The sequence below is a fragment of the Trachurus japonicus genome, chromosome 17 (genome assembly GCF_045865225.1).
Source record: "Trachurus japonicus isolate A0001 chromosome 17, Traja_1.0".
NCBI classification, from domain to species: Eukaryota; Metazoa; Chordata; class Actinopteri; order Carangiformes; family Carangidae; genus Trachurus; species Trachurus japonicus.
In genome coordinates, this window is record NC_140923.1 from 23,756,155 (window position 1) to 23,781,178 (window position 25,024).

The window sequence follows — 25,024 nt, forward strand, 5'->3', positions numbered from 1 at the left end:
CTAATCCTAATTAAAATGTTGCCGAATGCTATATAATGCACAGATATGCAGCATCAGCTTTTCTCCAGTGAGCCCCACTGTGGCAGTAAACAGTGTGTTCATGTTGAACGCAGGCCTCACCAGAGGCTACTTCAACCCTCTGACCTTTACAACCTGTTTACATTGTATATTAACACACACACACACTGTATCCAGACATATGATCTGAAAAGATAAAAGCACATTATAGCCTGGTGTAACATCTTATCTACAGAGTAAACATGACATCAGCAGTGCAGCTCCCCCAGTCCTCTATCAGTGTCTGCGTAGCACTAATGCACAGACACAGCCCAATAAACTATTATTGAAACGATGCATGAACTTTTGCATCCCAAGTTCAAATCAGCCACCCTTGTTGTATGTCATCATCTATTCTGTCATATGAGTTTTGTTAATTCACTGTTTTACTTACCCTGAGTGCCTCTTGGTTGTTTTCCATCCCTCGTGACGTTCTGCCCCACCCTAATGTGTTTCACCTTCATCCAGCCACGCCTGCATCTCTCCCTCAGTCCTGGTCAGGTCCCTCTGCTTGGCTGAGTTTCCCTCATGTCTTTGAGCACGTTGTGGATTTTCTGATTTCTGCTTCACCAGCCTATAGTCACTTTTCGTTATCGGGTCAGCAATCTTTTGGTTGAGAGCTCATTTAACTCCTTCCATGTTATAGCCCAACAAAATGATTCCATCTCCTGCAAAGAAAAGCTGAATGTGTTGTGTTTGTAAACAGGACTGCCCACCCCCCACCAATTTGCATAGGCAAGTTCAGAATATAATACAAGTGGAAGAGAGACCTTCTATTAGATGTCAATGTCCAGATAAAGCATCCAGGAATGTGCTGCCTTTATATTTCAGAGAAATGTGGCATTCAGTGTTTTTAAAAGAAAGCTAAAAACCTCTCTCTTCCCTTCAGCCTCTAACTTGCTCTGAGAGGTTCCACTTTGCACCAACACTCCTTTTAAATGCTGTTATGGTTATTGATGTCAGCAGCTGATACATTTGGATGAGAAAGACCCCCCCACACCCCTATGACCATCACCACTGAAGAGGGTGGTTGCCCTCCTGATGCTGATAAAACCCTCAGTGAGATTGCAGCTGTAGGGAAATAGTTCTAACAGTCTTGATGTGGATCATTTTTGTTGAGCAGCATTTCTTGTTTGATAGCTTCTATAGAACTTTTTTTGTATATTCATTTATTGCCGCCACACAATCTCCTGTTGATTGATTTTAACATTTTACAGGCACAACAGCATTGCCTCATTAAATGTGAGTTAGCTTCTTCATTAAGAAGATGTTCACAAATTGTTAAAAGTTGTACATGAAATGGACCCAGTGAGAATTTACCTTTAAATTGGACATATTATATCACTTTTTAAAGGCTCTTTAACATATATTTGGGTGTTTGTCTTGCCTTCTGGCCCCCAAAATGTGAGAACAAAACAAATCTGTAATTTTCAGGCCCCCGAGGTTGAAATCCATGTGGTTTTACAGGCTGTTCCCTCAGTTGTCATCCAATGATGTTATTAGTTTTTGAATTTGCATAATACCACCCCTACCTGTGAGTACTGGTACCAGTAGAAGGGGCGGGGCAAGCAGTGGCTCATTTGCATTTAAAGCGACAGGCACTGAAACCAGTCGTTCTGAACAGGGCTGTTTTGAGAGGATGAAAAGAGCTGTGATGTTTGATCCTTGGGTTTTTTTTGACCAAAGCATGTCACAGACATGTCTTTAAGACATCTGGGGACTATTTTAATTAATTGAAAAGGGGCATGACATGTCTCCTTTAAAACTGCTCATGTTTCACACATATATCCCATAATTTGCTTCGCAAACTCATACCCTGAAAGGCAAGAATGGCTTTGTTTTTCCTTCAGTAGTACTCTCAGGTATGTGTGTGTGTGTGTGTGTGTGTGTGTGTGGGGGGGGGGGGGGGGGGGTATTGTAGTACCTCAAAGAGTCGCCTGCATGACTTTTTCCCCTGTGTGATGTTTAATGGTAAATCATATTGCACACAATCTGCAGATGTGCCCCGACTATAATTGCAGCGCCCAAATAATTTAGCATTTGCACTTGCTGTGAGTTTCATCATCTGCCGAGGCTCCGTTCCATAGGTCCCCTCTGAATAAATGACAACAAAGCAATGGGCAATTATAATAGAAAAATTGGTTTATAAGATAACATCAAGTTGACGGTGAAGGTGGGGGGAGGAAACTCGCTCTCTTTTCTCTCAGGCAAAAGCAGAGGAGTGCGAGTGTGAGTCGGAAAAAAAAAAACATTTTGAGAGTGCCTGAGAGGTCATCACTTTCTTTACCAAGACAAGGTTCGCGGCAATGCTATTACACAAGTTCTTGTTTATCATCAGCCCGAACATTCCTCTGCAGAAAAAAGCTGTGTAATTTAGACTGTGAGAAAACACCCAAGTCTTCTTTGCTCTGCTCCTCATCGGCGCCGATCTCAAACACTTGTTCCGTCGTCCCTCTGTCGGATGATCTCCTTGTTGACCTTGCAGCAGGTTCACTGGGAACAGAAAAATCACATAAATACAAAGTGACTGCTCAGAGCAAGGTCGGAGCAATGAATTCAGGCTGCGTTTTATCAGTCTATAAGTCTACTACTTTGCATAGCAATGGCGCTGTGTAAAAAGGCATAGCCGTTCTCATGACGATTACACGGAATAAATTAAACATGCAATTATTTGTAATTCATTGCAAGAGATATGTCTCGGGTAAGTTACACAGAGAGCACAGGTGTCACAGGAAGCAGAGTGTTGAAGTGATGGTCTGACATATTGAAAGGTGATCTAAAGAAATAAAGACACTTGAATTGATTTTCATGAGAGCAAATTGCACTTCGCTCACAGCACGGCATAGCTAATTGAATGCTTAATTCCAGTCACTCATTATTTTCTTTGAAGTTGATATTTCTGAAACAATATTGATCATTTCTAACGTAACTCACAGAGAGGAAATGAAACTGAATCAGCTTTTAGTTGTTTTGTTATTCCAGGCTGTTTAACCTTCTTTACCAGTATCCTCATTTTATCTGAGCACAAGGTGTTAGACTTCAGTGAGTGGTGATGTCACATTTAAAACAGCACAGCAATTAATTAGAATTTTAACTGAGTGCCTTTGTACGTGTGTTTACTTCCTGCTTATATAATCTTGGCATCACTGAGAATGAGGGTCAGCCCTGAAAATGAAGGTTGCCGATGATCAAATGAGCTGTCCAGACACAGTCGGTAAGGACACACGTAACACAGTGGTGTGTCCAACAGTTTTAATTGATAGTCAAACACAGTCGTGACTACCAAGTGAAAAACATCAAATATTCACATAGTGAACGAAAAAATATTTTACCACCTTCAACTCCAGACTGTGGCATGCCTCATTATACTTTAGCAGAGCAGCTCACGGAGTTGCCCTCTGGGATAAATAAAGTTGCACTGAATTGAATTGAATGGAACTGAATTGAATCACTTTAAAGTGTACAATATAACACAGCTAAGTAAGTTCATCGAAACTCAAGCCTTTTATTGGAAAAAAAAAAACGACTCTTGGAGTTTTTCCACTCATTCTGAGGTCTTGACTCCTTTTTTTTTAAAGCGCACCTTCACAGAGGCTGAAAAGCTTTTTATTGACCTCTAGTGGTTTGACTTATCACCTCATTGCAGGGATGAAAGGTAGTCAATAGAACGCACACAGTGATATAATTCTCACAGAGTTATCTGAAAATATTTATTCATGTCACGGTTTGTATTTTGTGTTTCCAGTTCATGTCTTGTTTTATTTTGAAATTCTCTGTGACTTCCTGTTCCCTCTCTCCTGTGAGTGAATGAATGAATGAATGAATGAATGAATGAATGAATTGATATTTATTTTCGTGTCATGCCATCCCATATGGGATTACAAGACACATTTACTGACAAATCAAAAACTAGACAGTCCTTCCTGTTGGTATTACCTGCATCACAAGTGCGACACATAAATAAACAACTTCAGATTACTTTCAATACTCATCTGTATATCGCATCTTTGTCTCATTGCCCAGGCCTTTTAAAGGGATAGTTCAACATTTTGGCAAATTGGCCCATTGCCATAATCGCTATAGTCATAGCAGTAGGTTCATTACCTTTAATTGTAGGTGTAAGCTATTTTCAGTACGGCGGAGCGCAGCAGCTGGCTGCTCAGAGCTACGCTATGGAGGCTAAGGGAATTTCTTGGTTTCCCTCATTAAACTCATCAAATTCAACATCCCAAAACTCCACAGCGCTTTTGTAGACAAGTTGTGACCTGCACAACCACCACGCTATGAGATAATGACGGAACAATACGAAACGGAGCCGTTTTCGAGGTAAATACAGGGTAAATACGGAGACTGCTTGCTGAAAAACTGTCCCTGAACGCAACGCGCATCAGCGGTTTTGTATGAATTTACCTCGAAAACGGCTCCGTTTCGTATCGTTCCGTCATTATCTCATAGCATGGTGGTTGTGCAGCTCACAACTTGTCTACAAAAGCGCTGTGGAGTTTTGGGATTTTGTATTTGATGAGTTTAATGAGGGAAACCAAGAAATTCCCTTAGCCTCCATAGCGTAGCTCTGAGCAGCCTGCTGCTGCGCTCCGCTGTACTAAAAATAGCTTACACCTACAATTAAAGGTAACGAACCTACTGCTATGACTATAGCAATTATGGCAATGGGCCAATTTGCCAAAATGTTGAACTATCCCTTTAAAGAAATAAAAAAAAAGCAAATATTTTCAACTGAAAAAGATGTTTTAGCTTCTCAGCATCGTCCAACCACACAAATATCGTTATTTGGATCTACCTTACTAAGCAGTTTTTGTCTTATGAAGTCATAGGAAGGACAGTATAACACAAAATCACTGAAAACAGAGTCCGAACAAAATGGAGGGGATGGGTGGTGTTGTCAGTTCTTTCAGTCACAGATACCGACTCCCCTGCTGCTCAAGAGAGCGATATAAACATTCATTCATACCCACTGCAATACAGCTGTACAACTCCGCAATCTGATTAATTAATGCAGTCATCACAAGCATCCTGGACCCAGCACTTCTTCTTCTTCTCTTAACTTCTTAACTTCTAACCCTCTACACGCATCTCTTATTCATGTATTTATTTCTTTTATTCTGTGTTTTAATACACTATGTGTTTTTATGTCTTACATGTATTTTTACTCTGTGTTTGTGATCTGTGTTGTTGTCTGTATTGTCTTGCTGCTGCTCTGTGACATTTTTAAATTTCCCCTTGGGGATTAAATAAAGTATTTCTAATTTCTAATTTCTAATTAATTTCATTCTCCGCCTCTTGATGGCACACAAAGTACAAATTCTATCGTCTTTCCTGTGATTACCTCACGTGTCTCACCTGTGTGTGACTGCTCCACCTATTTCTCCCTGGTGTAGTTTCCCTCAGTGTTTTCCCACAGCGCTCTGTCGGTTCATTCATGTCAGTACCTCCATGTTAGTAGTGTTTTACTTGTCTCTTTGTTTCCTAAAGTTAGCTCCTTATGTTCATGCTGGGTTAGTGTCTGTTCTGGGCCCTACTGAAAAAACAACCCACCTGTTTGTGTGATAAGAAAAAAAGGTCAATGAAAAAACAAATTCATTCACACAGCAAGCTACTCTCTTCTCAACCCTTCTCTTTCTCTCTTTTCCTTCTTTCCCAGGGAGGAGCTGATGATCAGTTCATCCTTTGACTCACTGGAGGTTCTGCTGGACTCCTTCGGACCCGTCAGAGACTGCACCAAAGACAACGGAGGCTGCAGCCGCAACTTCCGCTGCATAGCCGACCGAAAGCTGGACTCCACCGGTTGTGTGGTGAGTTACATTTCTTTTCTTTTTTTTTCCTTTCCCGGAAGCTTCCATACGTTAGCTACAGTAGCAGAACACGACCTTCCCCCCAGGTGTCTGTATAAATCAAATTCAAAGTATTTTATAGTATACTACACCGTCTCTACTTGTCCATTCATGATTAATACAGTATGAGAGCATGGGAATGAATGTGTTTACCTCCAACACTCAACTCATCCAAGCCTTAGGGGATTTTTGATCTAACGCCCAGATATATGGTCTCCACTCTCCACACTGCTGGTTCATATTGTAATGCTTATGTGTGAAAGTCCTGCAGTGGTCAGTCTGTCTGTCTGCCCTGTATAAATATTCATGACATATTCATATCTGCTGGCTAAGATGACCCATATCAAGGACGAGCAGAAGAACCACTCTGTGTAAATGTGTCTGAGCTTGAGGTTTGACTGCTCCTCTCGTCTCACATGTCTCTCAGGCCGACAACACATTCATTACCTCCAGGTGGTGCTTAGCAACCAGGCAATGTAGCAGCAGGTTTGTTTTTCCTCTCCATCTGCTGGGAACTCCAGTGATGCTGCTCTTGTTATTTGCAGAATCTTAGTGCCGTCTGCTTGTGTTTTGCTTCTCCTAACCCACACACATACACACGCACACTTTTATCGATAAACTGTCAGGAATAAACCCCCCCACACACACACACACACACACCTAACAATTTAATTTCTTCTCAAGAACTTTGATGCACTGCAGTACAGCCTTTCAGGTGGGGTGGGACCAGGCTATTTATGCACTTCCATGTGCCTCATCTTATCTCTGCTAATGTATCTGGAGGAGAGGCAAACGGCTTGTAGAGATGTTTTTTAATAGGAAAGTGTTTCAGATTAGAGTGTATGCATGTGTTTCCAGGGCAATTATGTGTGTAGATAGTACGGTAAACATTAGCACACCGAGGATTAGATATTATTCTGGCCGGTTGACAAGCATGTAAAAACTCTTGCTGGAATGCACTTATTGATCACAGCTCTTTCATCATCTGACTTTCATCACTAAGTCTGAGACTTGAGGCTAGAAATGAGCATGCTGGAAGTGCACTCTCCAGGAGTAGACGCTGGATTTCAGATTCATATACGTTTGGAATCTGAAATGTATAAATCTGAAATCTATGGCATGCACAGCATCCTCTGTATTCTGTGTATATCACTGTTGCAACCAAATGTAATATAAATTAAGGACATCCTGTTTCCATTCCTGCTGTGCTCCTCTCAGATACATGTATATTTTTTTTCTCACCAGTGCTGTCTCTAACCTCAGAATGGTGCAACTGCAATCTGGGAACTTGAAGGTGAAAAAGTACAAGAAAAAAGAAAGACAAAGTGCGTATCGAAGGGAGCGTATTGTTTTACTGCCAGTGTGTTCACTCACCACTGGACTTAGTGGAGAGTCTAAAACCATGCTAACAGCTCTGTCAGGCCCTGCAGCACCATGAGCTATAGCACTTTTAATGTTCACTAGATTCAAAATCTCAGTTAAAGGTGTTAGCATACTAACATATACTAATTAGCAGCAACCACAGAGTAGAGTGGCCGATCCTGTGAACGCACCTGGGGCACATTCAGATTCAGATTAACGACTAATGTAATAATAATATTTCATAATAATGCAAGTAGACTGCCACAGTAGATTTCATCAATGAGACCAGCATTTATCTCCTAAAAAGTATTTAACTAGCCGGCAGCAAACTTCTAAAAACCTGCGGATAAGTTACTCGGCTCGTTTTCTCTCCCGGGATGATGACGGAGGTTGCCCGACCCATGAGCTCAGCAGACTGCCTCTGGGACGAGCCGCTGCTACCACATTAGCTCTGCACAAAAACGTCGGAGGAAATCTCCTAACAGGCGGTATCTGGATAAACTGACCACAGACTGAGGATCTAAACTGTGACTTTCTCACATGAAAAAATATTAAAACTTTAAAAAGTGACGTATTAATAGCGTGGCAGCGAGAATTAAAAGCATTTGGCTGCTTAGCTTTACCGCTAGCGCTGCCGGTTGCTGCAAAATGCATTCTGGGAAACAAAGATCCTGGATGACTGACAAGAGGGTTCACTCCGTTCATTCTGCTATGGAACAAACGGGCCAGGTGCTGAGACCGATGCACAGAGTGAAGCCTGTTTGGAGGCCAGAGACGAGGAAAACAAATATGTGTGCACATGGCAATATATCAAGGCTGGAAAAATTATCGAGTCCATTTTCATTCATCATGCGATTAATTGATCGTCCCAGGCCTATTCCTAATCAAATGAAAGTAGCCTAATATAAAATAGTAATATTTCAATGTCAGTGCAGAGGTGGTCTTTGTCTCTGAACTGATGCACAAAGGTTTGTTCACACTGCCAATCCAAATCAGATTTTTGTCATATCCAGACTGTATCTAGTTTGATTTTTTTTGACAGTCTGAACAGCCAAAAACCACATGAGATCCCATTTTTCCAAAACAGATTCAAGCCGCATACAGGGGTGGTCTCAAATGCGATTCTGTTCAGCTCTTTAGTGATCCGATTCAATCCAAATGGTGTTGTTGTTAAATAAAAGGATTAGGAAGCATCTTTTGTGTCACTCGCAGCGCAACACAAGATGGACAACGTAATTCTGGAGAGGCGGAAGTTATCGCTGGTCTGCCATTCCACCATCAATAACGACTTGGGACATGAACACGCAACAGTTCCCTGTCATCTGTTTAGTTTGTTTGTTTGTTTGTTTGTGGGCGTAGCTTGTTAACGTAGAAACCAATGTGGATGAGACACGCAATATGGACACATGCAGATCTGGACTGTCAGTCAGTGAGATTGGATCCTGATCAGATATGCCAAAAAATCGGATATATGCTGCAGTTTGAACAAGACCAGCTGACAGCTTATGGTTGGCAGACACATGTTGATGCAGGTCTGAACAGAGCTGGGAAGGCTGGTGGGTAGTTGTTTTGTGCATGTGGTCCTCAGTATGTGACCACAAAACTTTGCCTTGATAATATGTTGATGGAATTTACAATCATCCTCTGAGGACCATGAATATCTTTTACCCAATGATGTCCAGTTCATCTCCATGGTTTCTCTTCTTTAGAGATTTCAAGACTAAAATGTTGGCCAGTGTGTGATTCAGCTGGTTTCAGTAAAAGCTGGAACAAATATACTATAGTGATCAGCTGTTAGCACTTAGCTAAAGCAATTAAGCGTCTGAGAGTTTGAAGGCCAAACAATTAGTCATAAATGTAAAACTGCTGCCTGAAGGTGTCCCCCAGTCCCCCAGTCACTTGTCCTTGTCACAGGATGATGTTGGTCCAGTTATGAGACTTTGAGGACAAATGTCTCTCTTGTTCATAAAACTTGAGAACACGTCTACTACCTGGAAAACTACCTCAAACAGCTTCACACTGAAAGGAGTTCGCTGAGTTGCAACAACATTGCACCTGAATATCAGAGACCAGAATATCCATCCAATTTCCATCTTATACAGAGAGATGACAGAGTGGAGATTTCCAGCCAAGGCTTTGAAGTCTCACAGGCATTTGATTATGTTTCGCTTAGTTGAGACATTCTTTTTTTTTTTTTTTTTTTAAACCCCTGAACTGCTCTCCCCCTGTGTCGGAAAGCTCAAAAAAAGTCGATATTTTGTTGGGATATTATTCCCGTAAATATAATTACTGGATGATTTTAAATAACAGCTTGTATTCAACAGCATCTAGAAGGCTGATTCTTTATGTTGCACTGTGTTGCAAATCTTTGCCAACAGCATCATGGAGGAAAAAAAGAAAAAAGAAATCAAATTTCTTCCCACTGAAATTAGTCTGACATGGATCCAAAGAGAAACAGTGAAAAAGATTTTCTTGCCAGCACTCAGAGGTGCCATGAGACTCTCCTTTTTGTATCCATATTAATTATTTATTGCCCTGTTATATTTCCATCCCTGTGAGCATGTTGATGATACAGTGATATTTTATTTTATTTTTAGGAACCTTTTGCAAAAAAAAAAAAAAGAACAAAGTCGGTTTCTTCTCTTACTGACAGTCCTTAGTGTGATATTTCTTTTTGTCTGTTTGTTTTCTCATGACATCTGAATGCTGACTGAGCTTCATTATAACCAAAACAGAAGTACATTCCATAATTTTATTTTATACTGAGTTTTGTTTGCTTGTAAATGTCAGATCTGAGGAATTCAGCAATTAAGGATATTAGCTTTCATTTCTATTCAAACCACTGTTCAAATATGAGATGAGATGTATTTAATTCTGAATCGTTTGTCAATATGAATCTTAAATCAGTCTATACATACAGTGGAAATCTCTTTAACAATGATCACATTTAATGGAATCACATTTAAGCCCTATAGCCAGTTTTTCCAACCTAATGTTGCCGTAGAAAATCAAATTTTCAATCAAAAATATTTGTAATGTAATCTGTTTGATGCTCTTTTAGAAATTGGCATCCAGTTTGTCTGTGTAATGTGTGCACAGTTCATGCCAAATCTCTGCTTTGTTTCATGCATGTTATTTATCAGACCAGTGTACAAATGTGTAAATGATCCCAAGTGCCATTGTCAGTCAGTAGTGAAATGTGACCCCATCAAGGTGTGGGTTTGCATTCAGTGGTAATCTGGGGTCAGAGAGTCACACTGTCATTCATTATCATCATGATTACATGGACATTCCCAAATCATTGGTCTCTTCAGCATGGTCACTTCAGCATGGTCAACAGACTGCCTACTGCCTACTAAAGGAGTAATGGACTAGCTGGATGGCAAGTGGCTACTGACTTTACATTTGACTAATGATTTAATAAGCCTGCTCAAGCTGATTATGAGAGTAGCAACACAAATTTCCAATTCAATTTAACTGATTTTATGGAACACACAATAATGCAAAGACTGCCTTTCCCGACATTAGCAGCCGTGTGGTTAAATGGAAGTTGGATACCGTATTAACAGGGAAAATGACGCATTTTCTTTACTGTACATCATCATATTTAGCAGGGATGGTCCTTTAATATATTGATATGTACCCCTGAGGTCTATATACATAAACATACCAATCAATCTGCTATATCTGTGTAGTGTCAGGTGAATAATCTAACATTACACACAAAATATGCATCTTTTAAAGGAGACATATTATGTTCTCTTTCCACAAATTAAAATAGTTCCCAGGTGCCTTAAAGACAAGTCTGTGACATGCTTTGGTCAAAATACCCCAAGGATCAAACATCACAGCTCTTTCCATCCTCTCAAAACAGCCCTGTTCAGAACGGCTGGTTTCAGTGCCTGTCCCTTTAAATGCAAATGAACCACTGCTTGCCCCGCCCCACCACTTCTACCAGTCCCAGGTGGGGGTGGTATCATGCAAATTCGAATCGTAGTTACATCACTGGAAGACAACTGAGGGAATAGCTTGTAAAAAAAACAACAACTTTTTTTGTCAATTCTTGCATTTTGGGGACCGGAAGGAAAGACAAACACCCAAAGAGCCTTCCATAATTCCATAATGATATTTCCATAATATGTCCCCTTTAATTACTGTCACATCACATCAGTCTACCTGGTGATGAAACTGGCCACTGTGCTTTCCATAAAATGCTGTATTTTTAATGCAGCCGTCTTAAAATCATACTTAGTTACCTTGATATGGTTTTTCCTGATATGATCTATTCACATCTTTACTACAGAGAGGCACGTCCTTTCTTCTTTCCTTATCTTGGATTTCAATTCATTTCCAGTATTATTATTTTTTTATGATAATATTACCAGATCCTTTTTTTTTTTTTCTGAAGTACCTTTGTTGGCCCTGAGTGCTATCTGCAGGTCGTTAATCTCCAGTAATACGTACAGTAGAGCGGGCCGTGTGAAGCCTGTGAGGTGAAACCCGGAGGAAAATAGTCTGTAAAACACTCGTTGCTGCAGGGCAATAACTGAAGGTGATTTACCAGTGTATTTTTCCAACTCAAAGTAACACAATCGACCCGAACAATAAAAAGGCAAGAGGGACGACAATAGTCAAGTGAAAAATAGGCGAGGACTTGCATTCTTTTGATCAGACATCTGTTGCGTTTGGCTGCATTTGCCTCTATATTCTACAGAGACATAAATCAAACCATCTTATCCCTTCACCTCTGAGCTTCTGCTGGACTTGGTTTTCTCTCCCTCTCTCCACTCCACACTCACACCTTTTCTGTTTGTTTTTATTAAACAGTGTTTCTTCCCACCTCTTATTGTGTTAGTCCATCGCTGTATCATCTTCTGCATCTGATCCTCATTTTGATTTCCCAGTTTATGACACTGTTCCATTTATAATATAATTAAGCCTTCAACTGTAGGCTATATTGCAAATTATGGAGCAACGGATTGCATTTGCCAGGTTTGTGTTTACCTGTGGTGGTGCAGTAAGCATTTTCTCCATTTTAATTTTTAAGCTTGGTGATCTCACCCCGCTCCTTAACTGCATCTTTCCAAACCTCTCTCTCATTTGCCGAATCTGCCTGGAGGTCAGTCCCAGATGCTGCCGCCGCTGTCCTAGTGAATCAGACGCTAATTACACCCAGATTGCGAGCACAAATTGAATGAAAGAGGCAGCACAAATCTACCCCTGCACTTTTATGCCCCTTTTACACCTGGTATTAAATTGCGATTTTGTATCCAGATACTTTGTAATAAATGATGTGATCGTATCTTTGCTTTTGGACTTGGCACTTTTAGTGTCTTCTCATTACCCTCGTTCAAATTGGATGCGTTTTCCTCCGGAGCGAGAACTCCACGTGATGTGGTGGCAAATCAGCTCGTATAGGTGTCAAATAGTCCACCTCATTTAAGTCTGGCATGAATATGTATTTAGAGTAATTTTGAATGGAGTTTCACCACATGAAAGCACAGGTTTAACAGCACCGAGATACATTCAGGATGTAGACTCTGATCCAGTCAGCCAATCCAGTCAGGAATGCATTGTGACCACATTAAAGGAGTCATATTATGCCCCTTTTCCACAAATTAAAATAGCTCCCAGGTGTCTTAAAGACATGTCTGTGATATGCTGTGGTCAAAATACCCCAAAGATCAAACATCACAGCTCTCTTTTCATCTCAGAACATAACGGCTGGTTTCAGTGTCTGTCCCTTTAAATGCAAATCAGCCACTGCTTGCCCCGCCCCTTCTACTGGTACCAGGTAGGGGTGGGATTATGCAAATTTGAAAGCTAGTTACATCACTGGAAGACAACTGAGGGAACAGCTCGTAAAAAAACACATGGATTTCAACCTAGGGAGCCTGAACATTACAGATTTTTTTTGTCAATCCTCACATTTTGGGGGCCGGAAGGCAAGACAAACACCCAAATATACCTTTAAAAAGTGATATTTCCATAATATGTCCCCTTTTAAACACAATTATAAATATAATCATGTTATAAATCCACATCCAGCAACTACATGGGTGGAAATACATAATCACACACAACTGTTCCAAATCATAAGGATAGTAACTAAGCAGCTAGCCACCATTAGCCAACACAAAGCAGCCTTTTCTTCCTCCGCTTCAGAAAGCAAACACGGTTGATTTTTTTTTTTTCTTTTTTGACCAATGCAGTATACTATACTACAATACTAGTCATTTAGTTGTAGAATGTAGATTTATACCCTGTAAAGTTCTCTGGACAATGGAAGATCTTATCTTTGAGTTTTCACCTGCGACTTTTCTATTCATTTTCACGATCCTCATTGAAATCACATCTCTTCTCAACCTTCATGCAAGCACTTTGAGGCGGCAGTGAATCAGCTGCACGTTGAAGACAGTGCAAGCCAGAAGTGGTCACATGGATCCCACCATCACATTCTGATGACAATTTAATATCATGCGTAAGTGGGGTCTTTTTTTACACAATCAATCAGAGAAAGATGCAGAGATTGGAAGAAGCAGGGAGGTTAAGGAAGGACTGTGTGAGCCTCTGAGACGTATACAAATGTTCACGATGGTAGAATATTTAATTGATGTCCTAAGCTTTAAAAAATAGCTCATTACAGTTCCCTAAACTGTTTGGTATTCTGTTTGAATGAGGCATGCCACAACTAACTCTTGATGTCATTTGCTAGTGAACTAAGCCTTTGATCTCCTCCTACACACACACAAACACACACCAGTACTGTCCATCACCACACTCCTCTGCTCCCAGCTGCTGTTGCATATATTACTGTGTGTTTTAGTAATTATCTTGTGACTGTCGAGCTTATAAATGAGCCTCTCATCCATCTAATAAGGGTGGTAAACTGGCTGGGCCCCAGCACTCTGATTCCACCCTAATCAATTAACACCTTGTCTGAATCCATGCTGCCAGTATCTGTCCTGTCTGCGTTTAATATCTCTCCTTGTGTGAGAGTCGACTGATGCTGGCGGTCCACGCTGACCGACTCCGCTCCGTCTCCCTGATATATTGCGCTCCCGGGGAGAGGCAGCGTGTGGCGCCTGTGGAAGTGAGAGCGTAATAATCACAGGATGATTGTGAGATTAATTAGCTCCGTCTTGTCACTTGTCTTTGCCCGCAAAACGGTTGAAAAAACAAGGATGTTGTTGACAGAGCAGATTGCCACGAGGAAGAGATGACGGGAATAGCTGGCCGCCGTCCAGACGGCTCATAGGCTACAGCGTGTAAAGTGTGTGTGTGAATGCTTTGTATCAAAAACCTTCAGTGCTGTACTTGCATCAGTTATCGGTTTGTGTTGTATGTCCTCCACCTAGTGCCATGCTGTAGAGGATGGAAATGGATGGAAATAAAAAATAAAATGTGTCCACAGTCTACACAATGCTTAGGTAATGCTGCAGTGACTGGGACAGTACATTGGTTTTCCAACTTGTGTTCAATCCCTCAGAGATAGACTATAAATATTCCAAGTTTGAATCGATTACACCCTTTTTTCCCCATATGGTTTTAGAGCAAAGATTCTCAAGTGGGTTGTGGACCTGTTCTGGGTGGGTCGTGAAAAGCTATTAAAAAAATCCTAAATAAATAAAAAATAAAAGACATGCATGTTGGACTTTTGTTTTTGAAAAAACATATATTTTGACAGGCATGTGTCAGACACATGCATTGGTATAGTGTGGTAGCCATGGTAACCGCCATTTGGTTGTTCACTTAAGGTCACTCAAGGTAGAGTCTGGAGTTTTGTTTGTTGCAGTTTGTAAACAAAACATTCAAACTGGGCCGCTCCTCTCGGACTCAACTGTGAAGCCTCCTGCCTCTGACAGCAGCAGCAGTCAGGACCGCAAAGGAAAGGAAATACAGTCCGAGAGAAGCGCTGGAGCCATGGACCAATACCCGGCTGTCACCAACAATGGGAGCCTCCAGTGTTATGTTGTACCAAGCAGGAGAGCCGCTGGGAAGAGGGTGTTAGCGGCGGATTCTAACAGCTCCCGCTAGCCGAAGTTAGCATTGAGCTAGCTCACCACAACACCCCTCATACTTGTTACCACTCAAGGCTTTAGTTGTCGGTGATGTCCGGGTATCCATCCGCAACTCCAGCGCTTCACTCAGTTTTTTTTTCTCTTTGTGGCCCTGACTGCTGCTGCTGAGACTGAGAGATAGAGCAGCATCCCGGACAGCTAGTGCGCTAGCAGCCCTGAGCCCTCCTACTCTGCTGCACGTAGCTTCACCTGAGCTCCGTCATTGGCTGGAGAGAAAACACAGACTCTCTCACTCTCCACCCAGAAACGTCCACGTGCACAACAAAACAAAGCAAGACCAAAATACAGGCAGGGGGAGGAGGCTCTGCAGACACAGCCACCACCACACAGGACTAGAAGCCCATAGGTGATGATTAAGATGGATTTCATTTGTATAAGTCTAGCGTTTATTTTTGGGCAAAAAAACTCGGGACTCAACCTTTTAAGTTTATGTGGTTTGGAGATGAGAAAACATCTCATTATGGGTCTTTCTTTATTTTTTTGTATAGTTTTTATATTTATTTTTAACTTTTGTACAGTAGCTACATGCAGTTGTCATGGTTCTCCTCGGTTTCTTATTAATGTGCCCTGAAATGCACTTTGCACATGAAAGTACGTGTTAAAGTTGAAAATAAAGATAAACTTGTGTTTTCGAAGACTGTTATGGAAAAGTCAATTGGCTTGGTTTGAATCCTATAAAAGTGGGTCGTGACTTAACTCATTGAGTGCCAACCACGTAATTTCTCGTTTTTCGTTCCCATGCGTTGAGTGCCAAAAACGAAATTTTTCGTTTTTTGCTTTTTTTTTAAATTATGAAAATAGACACTTTAATACACATTATATGTAAATTTGGGGACTCTACGACGAGGAGAACTGAAATAGATGACGATCAAAGTCATATGACAGCTCATGATGTGGAAGTTTTTATCATAACTCAGCTTCTGCAAACGGAGTTCTGCATGCAGATGCAGCGCAGCTGCTCTGCTCTCACCTGCGCTGCTGCTCCAGCTGCTCGAGCTGCTCGGAGCCGAACAGGAAGCTCTCAGCCGACTGTCCCGCCCGGTCTTCATCTGGAGCAACACCGTGTCCTCCCCAAAGTCCTCCCGCGGTAAAATCTGATGGTCTCTGGACCAAAGCAGACCGCCGTCACCGACCCGTACCACAGAAGGACCGCGACCACCGGTGGGACCGGTGTTGCCGAGCCGCTGTGGCCGACAGACCCTCACGTTCCGCGGCGAGAGGCTGTGACACGGCACGGTGCGTCTGTGTTATTGTTGTTTAGTGGCGCCCCCCCCCGCCCCCGATGGTGGTTTTGTGAATAGAACAACAATTGTTGTGTATATTTATCTTATACGAGCCCTTTGATCCAGAAATGCGAGTGTGAGAAGAGCGACAGGCACAAACAGAGCACCTTTCATAAAAGACGCTCTATCTCCTTTTCTAGAAAAAAAGGAGGGATTTTGGTGAAACCCAGCCATGTTTAGCTTGACTTTTCTCAGGAACGGAGGCATGTAAAAACAAACGGTTTGTGGTCATTTGAAGCATAAAGTTTCACCTTTCAATTGAGCTACAGTATGTGTTGGTGGCAATAATATAGAATACACTATGGCTCTACATAAAAAGTCAAAAATGGTCTAAATTGCCGGTACACTTGACTAAAACTTTGGAAAGGAGCGCGGCACTCAATGAGTTAATGTTCATGGGAAAATGTGAGTCCCAGGGTGAGACCAGTTGAGAACCCCTGTTTTAGAGGACGCATCATTCCAACATAGAGGACTTTCAAAGTGTGTTTTCTTTTTATCCCTGTACGCATAAATATCAATGTGTTATATTTTTGCCCTATGAATAACAAAGGGCATGAAAAACACTGCTGTGTTCTCTATAAACTGAAACTTTTCGGGTCAGAAAGTCAAAACAGGTTGTTTTTTTTTTGACAGCTGATGAAAAACACCCCGACACACTGGCTGGAGGGGCCTTGACTTCAGAATGCTTTCAAGTTTCAAACAGTCCATTTCGGCGTGTTTGTCGGCAGTTTCTTCTTAAAAAGGAATACATTAAAGAATGTAAAAAAAAAAAAAAAAGATATGAAATAAAGAGTAAAGAAAAATTGAATTTCACTACATGCTTGCCCAGGAGGTCCTTTTGTTGCTCTGATTTCTTACTTCTTGTGTGTTGTGTCTGTGTGTGCCCGTTTACTGAAAAATGCCCTTTGCTTATTGTTTTTTTTCTTGGCTGTTTGACCTTCACTGTGTGTATGTTTGTGAAATATGAGTTTGACACTAGAGGTTGTTTTTACATCGGGGGCCGCTGGAGAAGAAAAGTTTCTCTGCCCTCACCTAAGTTGTATGTGTGACATCACTGAGTTCAGAGACCAATCAGTGTCCAACAGGCAACTTGGAGAATTGTGAAATGGAAACCGGAAGCTTCCACTGAGATTAGAGATTAGGTTATTTTGTTGTTACATACTCTTAAGGTTAGATTTTTATTTATTGTGGGGAAAAAAGTTAAAGCTATACTCCACTGAGGCGATCAGAACAGACATGATGGTCAGTCAGATGAGTATTGGACAGCTTGTGGAGCTGAACAGGCCTGTGACATTCAGATGAAACCTGTTGGTGTCAGGCCAGTGGAACCCACACATGAAGATGAGCCTGATCGGGGGTGTACATCTGAGGCAGGGACGAGCTGCCAGTTGTCTGTTTTTTTAGTGTGAATGATACAAAGCCACATCTACACCTGTACAAAGGTAGTTCAGGTTTATAGAGAGAATGTCACTTTATGACACTGTACTGCAGGGCTCGAGGCCAGGAGCACACTGGATCAGAGATGTAACTGTGGCGGCTGTGGAACGTGTTGAATTTAATCTCAGTTTGTGTTGATGGGTTGGAGTTGACACACTGCCTGCTGGACCTGGTGTAGTGACAAGTCAACACATCATTAACATGAATTCTGTGCTGTCACTGGAATGCTCATATAACTGTCAATGTATGTCTCTACGTATATTAATAACCAGAATCTTTATTGCATCTATTTAAATTGGAAACTATTTGTTTACATATTCAAAGCAGCCGTCTCTTTCCAGGGTTACCTAAACTAGCTGCCTAATCTTCTGCACACAATTGGTTGTTTTGTATGCACAGATGCAGGTCACTTTAATATTGTTCCTGTTGGTGTTAGAGATGCAGAATTTGAATGGTGAGATACACACAGACTTCCACATTGCAATGAAGCAAATGGTGTGTAATTGTTCTACAAATTCTGGAAGATTATTGTGCTGAGGTATCTTGTTTTAAATTTTAAAGGCCCCCTCCAACCATCCTCTTTAGTTATTTTAAAGCATTCTTAGTTGTCTTTAAATTGTGATTATTAAGTTTTTAGCCAAAATCACAAAACCTGTGCCATTTCCCAGGGCTCTCCTTCTGCAGAGCACCAGTAGCCCATTAGCAATGCTCCTCTGAGTGGTGGGCGGAGACGGCGCTGCTCTACACCCTCCCCCGTTCGGACGTTCTCTCGGTGAGAGACTATAGCGGACCCAAACAAGACTGTGGCGGGCCGCTAGACTGGCCATATACCGAGCTGTCCAGCCTTTCAGTTTTGAGCCATATGCAGAGCTTGGCGGAGCTTGTAAGCACAAGTGCCCCGCCCTGGGGTTGTGATGCGTCAACCCCAGTCTGCCTGAAACTGCCAGTTAACATCTGCTGTTGGTTCATAGCAATTTAAAGGCAGAATTTCAGAAATGCAATTTTACTTTTGTGCTGATATGTGCTTTAGCATCACGAAATCATGAAAAACCCAATTTTCATCGGAGGGGGTCTTTAATGCTCATGTTTACCTATAGATTCTCGCATTGACTTTGACGTGCGGGATCCGTGAACTTCCCCTTTTATAGACGGAGCCGCAACATATTTGGTCGCCTGTTGTGCTAGATTATGGTATTGAGTATAGAAAACTGCTGAACATTGTTCATACTTAACAGAGGTAAAACATGGAATAAAAGGACAATAAGAGGGCGAACATGGCGTCCACAGCAACACAATACAAATGTAATGACAGTCTCTCTGTAACGGTGTCCCAGTAACTGCTGGGGCAGTTTTATGTACTCATCACTGCAAATGCAATAATGTCACCCAACTGTCCTGATGATCAACATAATCATACACACACACACCGCAAAGGGGGCCTCTTAGGACAAACAAGAGGTCCTTGTTGGTGCTTGGAAACTAAAAACAATGAGTCTTACTCATCATCCATGTGATGAAGTGTTTTTCCTCTATCACTGGCAATTCCAGTTCAAACTGTCATATTACATCAGACGCCACATACCATACCAGCATCAGCACAAAATATGGCATATAAACTGAAGTGCACTTTATATACCATGCTGAATGACTATAACAACAACATCACACAGCACCTACAGGTACTTTTAATACCTTTCTTACCGTTCAAACTCTTTTTTTATATAATCCTGGACAGTGACATACTGTATGTTGCTGGCTGAAGCACTTCTTCTCTCCTCTTTGTAATAGCACAGTTCCCCTTAGGCAGCAAAAACCAATCTTGACTGGGATCACATTGTGGGACACTAAGCAGTGTTGAGTGGAGTCAATACCTGGCAGAGATATAACTAGACCTCAGCCCTAAAGAGAAATAGGAGCACATTAGATTGTCGCTACTGATGTATTCTCTCCAAGGGTCATTGGATTCATGTGCAGGAGTGTGTTTGGACTCAGGGGTTTGGTACAAGCACCTGCTGAAGGTAAGGTACTGTAATTGAGTATAAAACATGTTTTATATGGGTTTTGTTAACACTTGTGAAGTAGTCTCAGTTTAACAACTTCAAAAAGGGAGGAACACAACTCATTTTAGATGAAGAGACTGTAAGGATGATTTGGTTCAGTACAGACATAAATATTCATTTTGTTCAATAAAAATAGCTGGAATAAAACTTCCTCTTTTTTCAAAATTTAATTTATATGTGAAGCCCATATTTACAGTACAGTTCTGGTTTGATATTCTTCATAAACTCCCTATAAACAGTTTATCCAACTGGTAAAATACAGACGAGGCCAGAGGAGGCAATGAAAATGTCCATACGCTCGTCTGAGTCACCCTCAATTATTTCCATTTGTTCACAGCAATTAAGCTTTGGCAGCAGCACTGAGTGATTTTTGGCCCCCCTTTTTTTTTTAAAGTTTTGGCCCAGTTTTTTGTCTTTCAGGCAACGTGGAGGTTGTTGTTGTTTCTCAGAGATTTTCAGACCGGGTAGCTTTTTGGGATGCGAGGCGAACGACACTGTGTGAAAGTTGAAAGGGTCGGGTTCATGCTGGCACGTTAAACACAATGAGAAGTTAGTTATTGTAGTTTGGCCAGCTGATTTGGCCCACTTAGCGACAGCTGCAGCGGCAGCAGTGGCTGTGACACGCAGCTCATGGGGGCAGTCAGAGCAGAAAATGAAGCAATTTTTGATACATGGAGCATTACAGCCTGAAACAACAGGAGCTCAGCCAGCCATCCATGGAATCAAGTGCCACCGTGCCAGCAGAGGTGTTTTTTTATTTAAAATGAAAATTTGATCTAGAAATATGTAAACGTAGAAAATATAAGATAAAAAAACAGACTGAGTTGGAAATGTAGATGTATTGATAAAACAAATATTGAATAAATCATAACACACACACACACACACACCTCGTCTCAACTGAGGAGAGAAAACAGCCGCAGACCAAGAGCATCAGATCTGTGTGGATTGATAAGGAGCCTCATCATGTGGTTGCAGCCGCCTCCTCTGTGAGGATTTAATGGCACCCAACTGAGGAATCATGGCCCATGGCTGTTTCCTCAATGAATCAACTGTTAACACTCATATTTGCCCCAAGGTAGTGGATAGAGACTTATATCAATTTGCATTTTTTCAGAGTTTCTTGAAATCCGCTTGATATTTGTGCTAAATATAGATGGAAACCTTGCTGGTGTTTGATTTACAGAGAAGTACTTGCTTTGATGGAGCATTGTTGGACTTCCCCTTACTGCCGAGTATCATTGCTGCCTGAGGAATAAGGACCTGAAGCTCCATAATCTCTTTATTGACAGTTCATATTCTTTGTAGTGAACATGGAAAAATAACATGTCATAAAGTGTAAGGATCTATCAAGGAGACTAGTGGTGACTTGAGGTTTAGCACATTAATAATACAGCAATTTACATAACCAAGCATTTTATGTGTTGTTATACTACAGTACCATTATTTTTCCCATAAAGCCCATCATAATGTGTATAGGTGTCTATGAATGCTGCTTTACTTTCATTTACACATCCCAGTATAGCCTACCACACACTAACAATTATTTGTTTGTTTTTCTTTTCTTTTCTTTCCTTTTTTTTCTTTTCTTTTCGAGCAGTTAAGTGTTCATGAGTTATAACAAACCGATGGGAAAATTCATTAATATTAAATTTAACAAAGTTAAGTTTTCCTCCACCAAACGGAACTGAAAATAGTCTGCATCAATCATTTAGTGAAATCTAAAATGTAGGAACTGACAGAACATACAACTTTAAACCGTTTAACAAAAATATAAATGTACTTTCTATATCCAACATTCACTTGTTGCTGGATTCCTCTGTGTGTTGGTCAGGATTCACCAATGTTGCCAGACATCTTATGTGCTTGACATTGACTTCGTAACCTCAGATAATCGTGTTGAAGTCTGCTTCTATAAACACCAAAGAGTGTCTGATAACAGCAGAAAAAAAAGGCTACACAATCTCATTAGATCAGGAATCTTCAGACTTAGACACAGACTTCAGCAGCAACTGTTGCACTAATGCTTGTCTTTTTAAAAGTAATATGTGACTTCTCTTTGTTAGGAATTCCGCTCACAGTCACAAGGATCTTTTTTAGGTTGGCGCGGAAAGTTTCTGCCACTAATTTAACAAGTGACAACATTAAAAGAATTCTAAGCCCACAAAGTTTTAGTAAATAACTTCCACTCATCCAAACATTTTGTGGGTAGAAGCCGAGCACAGTTAGACACACATACAGTACACACACTGCCGGATTTACTAAAGGTTTGCGTGTATTAAAACGTGAGCAAACGTGATTGCACGCGCAAACACACGTGGAACCTGATCTACTAACCGGACGCACCGAGGACTGCGTCTCTCAAATGGGCAAAATAGCACGTGCAATCCATTTAGCGTGTTTGCCTTGATGAATATGTAAATATGGGTGTTTCTGCCAGAACGTGCAAAATGCTGGGAGGAGTAGATGCAAATCGATTTATTTAGCGCAGGCAATGTGATCTACCAAACCAGGAAGAGATTGCGGTGGCTGTTTTTGCGTCTTTATTTACCACGTCTGAAAACCATGTACTAACTGATACAACTTTGCCAAAACGTATGCGTTTATTTATTTGATACCTGTCAGAGCCCCATGATCTTACATCTCTGCATTTCCTCACGTCTGGGTAATTCTGTAACAGTTTTTCAGCCGTGTTAAAAGTCTTTTATGTGCCGTCTGTCCTGCAGTGCGCTCCTCTCCTCTCCTCTCCTCTCCTCCCTCTCCAGTACCTGGCTGCTCAGCTCCGTCTCTCAGTCCCGGTCCCGGACTGAGACACATCACCGCTGCCTTCACGTCTTTGATCCCTCTGGTCAGTGGTCAGAGCGTTTAGATCCGTGTGTCCCACCTGAGCTCTCTATTAATCCACTGGATCATGGGCGGCACACACACACACACATGTTATAGGTGTGTGATTGTCGCTGCAGCTGCTCCCTGTTCGTCACTATATGAGGAGTTGGGCCCTGTAGCGATTTGTGTTTATTAATCTAAACAGAGCGCGAGAGAGATGAACACACACATGCTGTCATTGTAGCCTATGCATCGGATCAAATGTCATTCTGTCCCTTCATCCGTCCAGCTCTCTGTCCACTCTCTCCATGGCGGAAACGATTACCACGCGCAAAACCCTCATTTACATATTGCGGTTTGCAGGTGTTTTCATTTAGCGGGTTACTCTTAGTAGATCAGCTGTTTTGCGTGCACTAACCAAACACGCAATATTTTAGCGGGTGCAAACAATTTAGCGCCCGTTATCTGGGACCTTAGTAAATCCGGTCCACAGTGTTAGATCATTAAAGGTGTCAGATTTAGTGATCCTGACTGTAACGGCTATCGGCTCCAGCGGACAGTAAATGAAAGGACCCGGGGTCAGAACCAATGATCTGGTCGTCATTTGCGGCGTGTCTGTTTGGTCTCTGGTCCCATCTCCGATGTGCTTCTTGCACTTTGCCAGGAAGGAGGTCAGCCAGGGTTACCAGATACCCAATTTTTTTTCCCTCCACTGAACTAACTTACCACAACATCCACAGGAGAGCAGATTGGAAAAACCCAGCTCTCTGGGATAAGCTGACCTTTGGCACATGCTGCTTATCTCATCACACTCCTAGCTAAAAAAAAAAACTCTCTCAAGACAACTTTCTCTATTAAGGAACATGAAAGGAAAGTTGAAATGTTGGAATATGTTGAAATCACAGAATGAGGTTTCTTCAACAGACCTCTTTAGAATAGATAAGTCTCTCTGTGAACTTGACACAGATGCTCCTGTGGGCTTCTCTCTGCAGTGTGGAAAGCCTTTTAAGTTCCTGGCAAATGTATATCTTCCCAGTTCTCAGTGTGATATATCAGTCAATATAGCCTCCCTTCTTGATACTATATAGACTTATTACAGGCAGATTATTTACACAGCAAGTCACACACGGCCCCAATAAAAAAGGTATTATACAAGTACAGCCCAGGGGAAACACTGCAGCCGGGAAGCAAAATACAGCTTTCTGAAAACCCAACAACCACCCTGTAATAAGTGTATCATTTTTATGTAATAAAGTGATCAAATTATTTTAGGGTAAAGCAAAATCATATAATTTGCTCATGTTTCAATTCCATGAATTATGACATATCTGTTTTTCCTATAGGTGATTAACAGTGAGTCTGGATATACACATTTTAAAGGAGACATGTCATGCCCCTTTTCCACAAATTAAAATAGTTCCCAGGGGTCTTAAAGACATATCTGTGACATGCTTCAGTCAAAATATCCCAAGGATCACAGCTATTTTTTCATCCACTAAAAACAGCCCTGTTCAGAACGGCTGGTTTCAGTGCCTGTCCCTTTAAATGCAAATGAACCACTGCATGCCCCGCCTACCGGTACTCGCAGGTATGGGTGGTATTATGCAAATTTGAAAATTAATGACATCATTGTCAGACAACCGAGGGAACAGCTCATAAAACCACATGGATTTCACCCTCGGGGAGCCTGAAAATTACAGATTTTTTGGCAGTTCTCACATTTTGGGGGGCCAGAGGGCAAGACAAACACCCAAGCCTTCAAAAAGTGATATTGCATAATATGTCCCCTTTAATGGATCATTAGCTGTACGATATAACACATTTATAACACTATTGTCTTCCTCACAGACCAATGTAATAACTCCCAGCCACATAGTGCTGCATGTCTTCCACTAGCTACAGTACCAATTGAACTGCTGTGGTGATGGTTTGAAGAACCCACTGGCAGGAAACAGGATACAGACAACAGCTCTCAACATTCCCAAGCATCACACTTTGATCTCCAACCATCCATTCCCAGAGGCCCGATGGCATCAGTGTTCCAACCACAGCCTGTGTCTGATGGT

General features: G+C 41.5%; 1 protein-coding gene across 6 annotated transcripts in view; it reads left to right on the forward strand.

Moving 5' to 3' along the window:
• Positions 1-25,024, forward strand: part of astn1 (astrotactin 1) — an 840,736-nt gene that overhangs the window by 319,324 nt on the left and 496,388 nt on the right. For all 6 annotated transcript variants that reach the window (XM_085804088.1, XM_085804090.1, XM_085804091.1 and 3 more), the window contains one exon: positions 5,720-5,870. In XM_085804088.1, the coding sequence (XP_085660214.1) occupies positions 5,720-5,870 (151 nt within the window). The remainder of the gene's footprint in view (positions 1-5,719; positions 5,871-25,024) is intronic.